This window comes from Ursus americanus, chromosome 12 (assembly GCF_024610735.1).
Source record: "Ursus americanus isolate L20-20 chromosome 12, mUrsAme1.1.p, whole genome shotgun sequence".
Lineage (NCBI taxonomy): Eukaryota > Metazoa > Chordata > Mammalia > Carnivora > Ursidae > Ursus > Ursus americanus.
The window spans coordinates 43823098-43835195 of NC_142138.1; the positions used below are offsets into that span (position 1 = coordinate 43823098).

Below are 12098 nucleotides of genomic sequence, written 5' to 3' on the forward strand. Positions count from 1 at the left end.
ATGAGAAACTGAATTTTTAATTAAAGAAATTTTTAACTCACATTTTAAATATTCAGATATGGCTACTAAATAAAGATTTTATTTATTTATTTGAGAAAGAGAGCGAGCACGATCGGGGGAAGGGAGACACAGGCAGAGGGAGAAGCAGACTCCCTGCTGAGCAGGGAGCCGGACTCGGGGTTCAATCCTAGGACTTTGAGATCATGACCCGAGCTGAAGGCAGATGCTTAACTGACTGATCCACCCACAGGTGCCCCTTGTTTTTATTTTAGAGAGAGAGGGAGAGAGAATCTCAAGGAGACTCTGTGCTAAGCATGGAGCCCAATGAGGGGTTTGATCTCACGACCTGAGCTGAAACCAAGAGTTGGACGCTTAACTGACTGAGCCACCCAGGCAACCCAAGAGCTTAGTTGTTTTTAATGACAATAATTTAATATATGGCCCATAATCCTAAAACTTAAAAGGCAATAAAATTGTGGCAAAATTAGGCTACAGAAAACATGCTGTGCATTCTGTTCTGCATAATTCCACAAATCTTTCATACGATGAACTGTAATAATTTTAGAAGCATGTAGGAGTGTAGAAGCTGTGAAAATAAGAATATTTTCTCTTATAAGGTTACTAGATCTTTAAAAGATACTACAAAGAAAATTATTTTAAGATTTATCTTCAATGTCTAGAAAAAGAAACTTAATAATTAAAAAAATAGTTGTAAGGATAAAAATAAAAATGTGAAGTTTTCACAAATGTCTGCTTTTAATTTTTCCCAAGTAGACTCACTTATGAAGTAATGGAAGTTTTTTCAGTTTTAAAACTTACCTATATAATTCAAAATGCACTGTAGCCTATCTCAAAAAAGGAAGACTAAGCAGTTCTAAAAGATAATGAAATTTATTGCTGGAACAGACAGGGACCTGTAAAGGATATAGTCAACCATGATAATGAAGAAATAAAAGAAGAAAATGAGTAACATCCAATTTCCCTTCTCCTTATTTGCATAGGATTATTTATCAAGTAATACTGTAGAACTTCTATTGTTTCTATTATTAATATTGTAATAATAAGGTATGTGTATCACCTTGAAGTCATCTGGTTCTGCAAATAATACATAAGGCATATGTTTCAATAAATGAAAACCCAATATATGGATTATATGGAATTATAGGTATGTGTATATACATGCCAGATATTTATAGATTTTTTTCCTAAATGAAAAGCAAATCTACATACATTACATAATTCAGTTTTTAAAAATTCCTGATACTTGTGGCCTTTACAATCTCCCATGGTTTTCCTGCTTTCATTCTACATATTATAATATCAATTTAGGACAAAAAATGGGTAAGCAGGCAGATGGGAAAGTGTATGAGTAGACAGGACAGAAGGTGAGGGATAAAATTATTATGGGCTGTGTAGAATAAATTATTGTAATTCAAAACAACATTTAGGGGTGCCTGGGTGGATCAGGTGCTAAGCGTCTGCCTTCAGCTCAGGGCGTGATCCCGGTGTTCCGGGATTGAGTCCCACATCAGGCTCCTCCGCTGGGAGCCTGCTTCTTCCTCTCCCACTCCCCCTGCTTGTGTTCCCTCTCTCACTGGCTGTCTCTCTCTCTCTCAAATAAATAAATAAAATCTTAAAAAAAAAAAATTAAAGATACCTATCAAAATAAATAAATAAAGATACTTACCAAACAGAACACTAGGTATAAAAACTAAGTTGGTTTTACCAGTAGAGATGGAGGCTCAAGAAAAGTTTTGTGAAGCTGAAGTGTGGGAGAAGGTGCTTATAACTTATGCAGAGGGATAATAGGGTGAAGAGAAATAGGGTGAAGAGGGGAATGACTTATGAAAAGAATAAGTCAGCTGACAGCAACCCAAAATAGCAGGAAAAGAAATGGATTATTCAATTATGAATCACTTTGTTTTGTATTTGAATGATCCTGTTCTTAATTTTCCTGTGTACCTTTCTGATTGCTTCTTAGCTTTTCATCTGACTAGTTCACCTCTCAGATGCTTAACTGGTCAAAAATAAGTAGTGGTAGGGGGGTGCCTGGGTGGCTTACTCGGTTGAGCATCTAACTTTTTTTTTTTTTTTTAGATTTTATTTATTTGAGAGAAATAAAGAGTGAGTGAGAGAGCACAGGGAGGGGGAGAGGGAGAAGCAGACTCCCCACTGAGCAGGAAGCCTGATGCAGTGCTCAATCTCAGGACTCTAAGACCATGACCTGAGCTGAAGTCAGACGCTTAACTGACTGAGCCACCCAGGTGTCCCAAGCATCTGACTCTTGATTTCAGCTCAGGGCATGATCTCAGGGTCCTGGGATCAAGCCCTGTGGTAGGCTTCCTCCTCAGCAGGGAGTTGGCTGGAGATTCTCTCCCTCTCCCCCTGCCCCTCCTTATACTCCCCACCCCCAGGCTCATGCTCTCTCTCAAATAAATCTTTAAAAAAAAAAAAAAGGTACTGGGAGGAGTCTTTGAATAAAACTCCCCATAATTTAGTCTCATAGGGTATCATTTTGTTTCTTCTTTAATCAAAATTTCTAAAAACTCAGAAGCTGTCATTTTTCATTAACTATAGCAGACAGATTTACCGGTCATGTTTCTATATGACCTATTATAATTGCACTTGGGAGAAATGCTTCTGTGATGAACAAATAGGCTCTTAAGATGTCTCAAAGATATCAGGTTGCCATCTTGGATTCAGGTTTTTTGCTAATCTCCTTGGTATAATAATTCTTATGGTAACTTGAATGGTAATAACTTTGGAATATTTGATTCCCAAGAAATTTTTTTTTAAAGATTTTATTTGAGAGAAAGAAAGATACTGAGACAGCATGAGCAGGGGAGAGAGGGAGAAGCAGGCTCCCCGCTGAGCATGAAGCCCAACTCAGGGCTCGATCAGGACCCTGGGATCATGACCTGAGCTGAAGGCATACATTCAACTGACTGAGCCACCCAGGTGCTCCCCCAAGAAATTTTTTTAAACCATTAAATAAGAAAACAATCTTATAAACTGGTTATAGTCTTTTCTTTACCATACAATGTTCGAGCCAAATAAAAGTGAGGCATCTGTAGGTGTGACAGGAGATATTCCACAATGCTAAACTGCTCTGTCTTCCCTCTCTAGGCAAAGGCCCATTTGCTGCCCCTCTAGCACACTGTGTTCCATATCTAATAAATTTATCACTCTTAATCAAAAAGATTCTTTTTCTCCCTATCAGGTAAATCAGATCTTTAGGTATGGCCTTTCCTGATTACTAAAAAAAGTAAACTCATACCTTACTCTAAGGACACCTTCCTGAAGCCTCAGGGCCTCCACTGCTGCTGAATTTCACTTACTATCTTTTCTATTGTTTACCAGAAGCTCCTTTAGGAGTCAGGATATACTTTGTGACTCAAAGGTTCTGGCCATTGCCTGAGATCATAGCTATCTCTACCACTTACTAGGTATGTGCCCCTGTGCAAGTTAAAGATCCTTTCATTATCTAGGAAAGGTAAAAAATAAGAAAAGTTAAAAAGAACACAGGGAACTTCTGATGACAGCAATGTTTTATATTTGATAAAGATTTGGAATAACACAGATCTATCCATCTGTTGAAACTCAGAGATACACACTTAAAATCTTGCATTTCATTTTATGTAAATTTTATCTCAGAAAAACTGGACATATTTAACTGTTTACTGAAATATTTAGGGGAAAGTATGCGGTTTGTAGTTTACTATGAAGTGCATAAAAAAACCAAGACACTGGTGAACAGAAGGTAGAGAGATGGATATATGATAAAAGTAGAGTAAAATGTTAATGGTAGCATCTTGGTGGCAGTTAAATCAGTGAGTGATCACTGTAAAATTATCTTCAACTTGGCTGTATGTTTAGAAAGCTTCACAATAAGATATTGGGGAAGAATAAACACTAGTCAGTAATAGCAAATAACTATTTTTGGCTGAAGAGGGATGAATAGGTGGTCAACTCACTGAATCTACTAAATTCAGTTAAGAGGGAAGGAAACTGCTACTTTTCTTACAAACTTTTCATTCCAAATCATGATTTACTTAAATTTTCTTTCAAAAAGCTCTTTGGTATTCTTATATAAAAATCAGAGGCTCCTGGACTTGGTCGGTTAAGTGTCCTGACTTTTGATTTCAGCTCAAGGTCTTGATCTCAGGGTCGTGAGCTCAAGTCCTGTGAAAAAATACTTTCATTTCTTTTATTACTGTCTTAAAAAAACAAAAACAGATGAACTACATATGTGATTCAGGCAGTTACAGTTAGTAGAGATGACACATTATGGGAAAGCAACTATTAGAATAGAAAATAGGTAGAAAGAAAGAAGATAAAAAGCAAATCTAATTTTACTGTATGACAAATCTCCCTCAAATAGTTTCGTCTTCACTGAATACCTCTAATGATGCACTATTAAGAAAAAAACAAAAAAAACTTCCTACACATTATCCAAAAGGTGGTTTTAGCAGATTTCAGTTTTAGTGCTGAAAATGCTTCCATTAGTCATATCTGGTGGGGGGGGGGTATCAAATTATCAGATGATTTTTAGACAGCTTAGACTTAAACCATGACCTACAGGTGGAGGTAACTGAACAAGACACCCAAACATATGCACACTCCAAAAATTTAGTTAACTCAGGACCTGCAATGTATCTAGCTGACAGAGCTAAGCAATGCTTGCAGCAAGATGGCAGAGGTTCAGTAGGAAAAGGAAAGGGAAGCTGGGTGTGGGGTGGTAAGGCCTCCTGGGAATTAACTTCAGGTTTTAGAATAACTGCTGGTACTTCTCTTAGCCTTTGTAACTGGGTAAGATATTAAATGTTGGCTTGTGTATTTAAAAAAAAAAACTCACTTACTTGATTGTCTTTTTCATTATCTTTGATAACCAAATATCTCAATAAATTTAATGAAGCCATTATCCTGTTAATTAAAAATATATAATTTGTTACTTACAGTATGGTTTTATATAATCAGCAATTTCAATGAATAAATAAGTTAAAACCTAGGGTATATTTTTACAATTATGTTTGCCATTAGAAGTTATTCCCCTTAACACATCTTTTGGAGTAGTAATTATCACTCTTGTTCTCCAAGTTCACAAAATACAATTGTGAAAATTACTATTCTTTTCCCCTGAGAGAGTCTTGTTATCTCTAATACTTGAGAGTAACATCACTTACTGCCTGGACTTTAAGATTCCTTTTATAAAAGCTTACAACCACTTGTCATCATCCATGCTAGTAGACTGAAAGTAAAATTACATGAGATAGAAATTTATATATATATATATATATATATATATGTGTGTGTGTGTGTGTGTGTGTGTATATAAAATGTCCTAGAAAACAAAACAATAAAACTCAAACCACATGTCTTTTATATAAGTTATATATATGAAATTCTTAGTTTTTAGTCACTAGTGCTATAGTTACAAATCCCTATGAGTTGTATATTGGAATGCAGGGCAAATCGTAGGTATAAAATCATTCTGTTGGTCATACTTTTGGAAAGAGGAAATCTTTATGTAATTTTATCAATTAGCCATAGATCATAACGTAAAGGAAAATACATCTTATTTGTTTAGGTTCACTAAGCAGGGGTTTCACATTTTTTTGTGAATTTACTACGTGAACCTTAGTAATGGTCACCTTACCTATCTGAGTTTTGGAGTAAATCTGTTTCAGCACCCTCTGGGAGAAAGAGTACCAAATCTAGAAGTGAAATCAGCTGTGGGCCTGTAAACCATTTGTTGTTATGTGTTCCCTGAAAAGCAAAATAAAAATTGGGAAAGATTTTAAGTAACAGTTGATTAATTTATGTGTTTTTCTAATACCTTCATACCATAAAAATAAACACTACACATTTAAAATATATTTTTTAAACTTTCATTTCCATTCTTTCACACTTTTTCTAGACACTGGGAATAAGCTACCAGTTTGAAAACATCGATACATTCATTCTTTCTCTCTCTTTTCAATGTAGAATTACTGACTATTCATAAACAGAGTAGACTTAAGTTTCCATTAATATTTCATAAGTATAGAGCAAAACAAAGTCATATTCTCAGCTCAAAGAATTAATACTATTTAAATATATAGTTAACAAAATTTCAAAATTCGGGTTTTTGAAAAACAGAAATGGTGAAAAAATATGCCCTAATACAGATACAGAAAAAGCCCACAGGACAAAGTCCACATTGATGTATTGCACAAATGAATGAATATATCCTACAAAATAAAAAAGATAATCAACGTCTTAGCTATGCTCTTACCTTTAATGACAAATCAATTTGATTTTTGATATTCTGAATAATGAAAGCCTCCACACCTGAATGATTACTTGTATTCAATAAGCACCTTAAAAGCAAAATTACAAAACATTTGAATTTGTCCTCGACTGCATGTTATACTTAAATGATGATGAAAATCTTAACAAATTCAAACAGGCCATGTGTTATTTCCAGAAATACAACAATCAGTGAAGACAGTTAGCAAGGTGATCAATTACCAAGTTACTTGGGATACTGCTCTAACTGGCAAATTCTATTTTAACTGGATCTTTCCAACAAGAAATTTCTATTAAACCAAATGTGAATCTTTTTTGCATATAGTTGCAATGATTTGACATGGCAAAAATGGGCACTAGTATAATAGCCTAAAAACTCCCAAAATTACTCCCTGTGAAAGTAGACTAGTCTTTAGACTAACTTAATTACAAAGAAAGAAAACTCAGTATGACTAGCTTAAGAAGAAAGGGGGGGATTTCTTGGTAGGGATAATAGGTGGATAAGAACAGGAAAGCTGGTATAAGAACTAAGCATCAAATGGAAATTTCATAAACTTGATCTAAGTCTTATCAATAGAAGTGAAGATGGGATCAAGGGTGCTAGTATTGGCCAATCCTCAAAAAAGACTCCTTGGCAGTTTGACATTGCCCAAATCTATTTTTAACTCATTTTTATTTACTGCGAGGTATGTCAACAAACTAGGTCTGCAGGCCAAATTCAGCCTGGTGCCTGTTCTGTTTTATTGGAACACATCCACCCCCCATTACAAAGACAAAGTTGAGTCGTTGCAACAGAGACTGTGATGCATAAAGCATGTATTTGCTGTTTGGCCCTTCACACAAAAGTTTGCTGCTCTTTAACTGGGAAAGTTGCTAGAATCTTTTCCCCCTTAAACAGCACTATTAATAATCTCTACTATTAACTTATAGTGAATAGCCTATCAAAGTTATAACTCCAGAACAATTAATTTCAACAGTGAATAATGGAGATTATTGACATGTAAAGGTTTATCTAGCAGGACCCTTATCAATCTCTTATTTAATCTCTCTCTAGTCTTTTAATTTTAGAATATTTCAATTAGTTGAACTGAAATACTATTATTCATATAATATGTATCCATAATATTTGACTAACCCTCCTCTACCTATTAAGAGAATTTATTATAATAAGGCTTCCAAGTAGAGTCGACTTAAATGTAAAACATACTTAAATACTAGAACCTGGAATAATTAAATGGCATTAATTTGGTTTTTAATCAACTACATACTTGAAAACCATTCTTGATACATACCTAAATAACGTATATTTGCCTTGTGAATCCAACTTGTTAATATACAGTTGAAGCATAGCTAAACTCTTTTTCCTCTAAAATAAAACAAATAATATTGTTACATAAAGTGAAGATTATAGTTGACTCTCGAACACCATGAGTTTGAAATGTGCAGGTCCACTTAGCGGATTTTTTCGATAAATACAATACAGTACTGTAAATGTTTTTTCCTTATGATTTTTTCTTATAATTTTCTTAACATTTTCTTTTCTCCAGCTTACTTTATTATATACATATAGTATATAATACATATACAAACGATATGTTAACCAACTGTTTTGTTAGCAGTAAGGTTTCTCGTCAATAGGAGGCTATTAGTAGTTAAGTCTTTGGGGAGTCAAAAGTTATACATGGCTTTTCAACTGTGCTAGAGGTTAGCACCCCTAATCCCTGTGTTGTGCAAGAGTCAATTATAAATTATTCATTAAAATTTCTCACAAGTAATTCATTATTATTTAGTCCCAAAACATTTACATACCAATGTCTCAATGGGGCAAAGTGTCATTACTTTGACTAAGCCCTGGAAATTAAAAAATAAAATTCAGATGTTAATAGATTACACTGACAATAGACAATGATATTATGAATGGTGGATACTAAAATTTCAGAGATGTGAAGGTAGGAGATTTAAAAATTAAGTAAATTTTTCCCTGAGCTTCTTTATTTTTATTTTTAATTTTTTTTTTAAAGATTTTATTTATTTATTTGACAGAGATAGAGACAGCCAGCGAGAGAGGGAACACAAGCAGGGGGAGTGGGAGAGGAAGAAGCAGGCTTTCAGCAGAGGAGCCTGATGTGGGGCTCGATCCCAGAACGCCGGGATCATGCCCTGAGCCAAAGGCAGACGCTCAACGACTGAGCCACCCAGGCGCCCCTATTTTTATTTTTTAAAACATTTTATTTATTAGAGAGAGAAGACATGAGCGGGGGGGAGGGGGGGAGCAGACTCCCCACTGAGCAGGGAGCCAGATGCAGGGCTCCATCCCAGGAGCCTGAGATCATGACCTGAGCTAAAGGCAGACGCTTAACCGACTGAGCCACCCAGCTGCCTCTCCCCGAGCCTTTGATTCCACTGTTACATCTAAGGAAGCTAAATTCAATCCATTTTGTAATTAAAACTGAGTGGGGTCTTACAAAGCGTAAATTTAGAAGTCAGTTGTAATTTACAATTCTGTCTAGGGTGGCAAAAAATGAAATCGGACATGCAAAAACATAATCCACTCATTAAAAACAATCAGTGTTAATTTAGTAACAATCACCATGTTTTTCTTTAAATAGTGGAAAAACATGTTTCTACATCAACATCTTAAGACCTACTTGGCTATGATAACTAACAAATAGTACAAAGTAAAATAAATCACAGGAGGAAAAAACAAAATGTCATTCTAGTAATGAGTCCAGGCATGCCTTGATGGAGTCCTTAGGACTTGAGTTATGAGTAAAGGAGCTTCATTTCCAAGGTCCCTACAGAAACAAAGTGTCAAGAGAATTATGTTTTTCCACTGGGTGTTATGCTATCAACTATGATGGCCATGAGCCACATATAGCTATTTAAGTTTAAATTAATTTAAATTAAATTAAAAATTCAGTTCCTTAATCAACTTTAGTCACATTTCTAGTGCTCAGTGTGGCTAGTGGCTTTCATACTGTATCAGAGCTAGAACGCTTCCTTCATCACAGCAAGTTTTACTGAACACATGGCACTAGAGTTTTCAAAGGATATGGAGAAGAGTCTGAAAAGACCTTAAGTTCAGAATAGAAAGGGGCTATGTCAAAATTAGAATACACATTTTACTTACCTGAGGTACAGTAAGAAAGCTCTTGATTTCTAAGTACTGGTGAAGTAGACTGTTGTCTTCTATTCTCAATAAACCATTCTCCAACAGATCCTACAGATTAAAATATATGCAGAGATACATATATAGCAAAATCAACAGCTGTATTTGTTGACAGTAGCTGTGTGTAAATTACAATGGGTGCAAACAAATCTTACCACTCCTTTGGAGAAAACAGACTCTTCTGTTCTGGAAGAGAATATTAAAATTTATCAACATGGTTTTCTAAACTGCTTTAGAATGATTCTTCATTTTAGGAAAAATAAAGGAAAATTGAAATTTAAAGACTTTAATATACTATGTATTCTAGTTGATTAATCTGTAAAATCTTTTCAATTCTTTTTATACAAGAAGTAAATGCTTTCCATTTGTGATAATATTTTTTTAAAGGTGCATAATCTTTGTTAACTAAATATTTAAGCTCTGTGGCAAAAAATATTATCTAATGCCTAAGTTCTTATTCTAACCATGCAAGGAGTTAAAAGTGTTTTTGTTTAATGACTAAATAGTTTGGAAATCTTAAGAATATAGAATTTAAAATTCAAATCAATATATATTCTCATTGTATGAATATAACAGTGACTAAAAAGAATGTAAAACCATTAAGACATACATAATACAGTAAATTTACAGAGTTAATAACTACTTGTGCCAGGAGACCCTTGGAAATTCCTGCCTTGTAGGCCGAGGCTTTGGACATTTGCCATGTTACAAATCTTCCATCACCTGGGAAGAGATGGGATTGATAAACTGTCACTAATGTTCCTATGGAATACTACTGAAAGGTCCTGATTGATCGCAAGAGATAATTTAAACATGTTACAAGAAAACACAAAGCGTATAGAATTTTGCAAAATTCTTAAATATCTGGAAGAATTATACATATTTGTTACTTTGTAATTTTTTTAAAGAGAAAGACTTGCATTCTTAGTGCCTCATATAAGAAAAGTTATTGGATATAATCACTGTCAATAATCTAATACTGTAAGTTATAAAAAGGTGGGGTCAAGACACCTCCTTCCTTTCAATGTAGTTCAGATTGTGTCAACGAGACAAAAACACGGATGAATTTCTTTTACTGACCACCTCTTAGATTGAGGAGGCTGCAGTGGGACAGAGGTGTTTTAACTTACCAACTTTTGAAATAAGAGAAGACATCTCAGACGCAGATGACTGGAAATTCCCTTAGAAGACAGTATTTTAATTTTTTAAAAGAGATTTTTTGTTGTAAAACCTCTTTTACTCATTTTGTCTCATATTTACATCACTGTTTTATAAAATAACCAATTAATTAGGGTCTGGCAAAGAGAAGGTAGTCTCCCCCACTCTTAAGAACTCCTTTAAAACTACTATTTAATTCTGAGATGCCATCTAAATGATCTTACCTTTGCAAAAAGACTTCAATATGCCCCATATTAAATTGCAAAAGGTACGATGGGCTAAAATAGACAACATATATATGTATATATCACATACACGTACATTTTTAGAAATTTTACATACATAAATACTGTTAAGGGTTGAAAGTGCCCACCTCAAAAAAGAAATGTTGGAATCCTAACATCCAGAAAGAACCTCAGCATATGACCTTATTTGGAGTTAGGGCCACCTTTTTTTTTTTTTTTTTTTTTTTTTTTTTAATTGGGATGGGCAGGGGCAGAAAAAGAACCTCCTCACTCTGGAGATAAAGTGAAGTCATTAGTGTGAGCCCTAATCTAGTACGACTGGTGTCCTTCTAATAAAGGGAAAGGTGGACAGAGACATACACAGAGAGAACGCCATATGAACCTGAAGGCAGAATGAAGTGACAGATGTACAAGCCAAGGAACACCAAGGATTTCCAGCAAACCACCAGCAAACAGGACAGGCATGAAACAGATTCTCTGAAGGAACCAATCATGCCCACACCCTGACCTTGGACTTCTATCCTCCAAACTACGCAACAACAAATTTCTGTTATTTTAAAACTATCCAGTTTGTGGTGTTTCATTATGGCAGCCTTAGCAAACCAACATACATACCTAAGTCATTTTGGTGGTACAATGACAGAACTGTTTGAAAGGCAGCTATGCTCACCACTGTACCATCACCTACTCAGACAGAACTGTTTGAATCTACCTATCCCACTAGTTAAGTTGTATGATGTTGACTGGTATCCTAACTTGTCTAAGCCTGTTATTTTCATCTGTAAAATGAGAATGCTCTATTTCACAGTATTGTAAAGATTAGATAATGCATACAAAGCTGTCTGCATATTGTTTAATACATGGTGAACAGGAAAGTGCTAACCATTATTGCAATATTTACATAGAAATATATCCCCAGGTATATATAAATGCACACAAAGAAATACACCTGTGGCCTGCAAGACAAGCATGTAATCCTTATCATCATGGATATTAAAGTCCAAAAGGTATTACATTATAAAGTTATGTATTTATTTAAAAAATAATTTTGATAAACTTTATGGGAAAAGGAGGACAAGGTCAAGATAATTACAACAGAAGATTCAACCTAAATTGGGTGATGAATGAAGACTTTCCTCATAAAGTGACATTTAAGATTAGAGATGGTCTAAGCATATACAAAGGCCCTATAGCAGAAAGGTTCATGACACATTTGAATAAGAAATCAAAAAAAGGTC

At 34.7% G+C, this 12098-nt stretch overlaps 1 protein-coding gene across 2 annotated transcripts in view; it reads right to left on the reverse strand.

The window, feature by feature from the left end:
- Positions 1–12098, reverse strand: part of GLMN (glomulin, FKBP associated protein) — a 33804-nt gene that overhangs the window by 2640 nt on the left and 19066 nt on the right. Inside the window, exons 9-16 of one of the 2 annotated variants that reach the window (XM_045801791.2) lie at positions 10840–10893; positions 9613–9643; positions 9419–9508; positions 8098–8139; positions 7581–7654; positions 6275–6359; positions 5657–5766; positions 4860–4923 (exon numbers count right to left, since the gene is read on the reverse strand). In XM_045801791.2, coding sequence (XP_045657747.2) covers positions 4860–4923; positions 5657–5766; positions 6275–6359; positions 7581–7654; positions 8098–8139; positions 9419–9508; positions 9613–9643; positions 10840–10893 — 550 coding nt within the window. The remainder of the gene's footprint in view (positions 1–4859; positions 4924–5656; positions 5767–6274; positions 6360–7580; positions 7655–8097; positions 8140–9418; positions 9509–9612; positions 9644–10839; positions 10894–12098) is intronic. The other variant, XM_045801792.2, reaches the window with a different exon arrangement.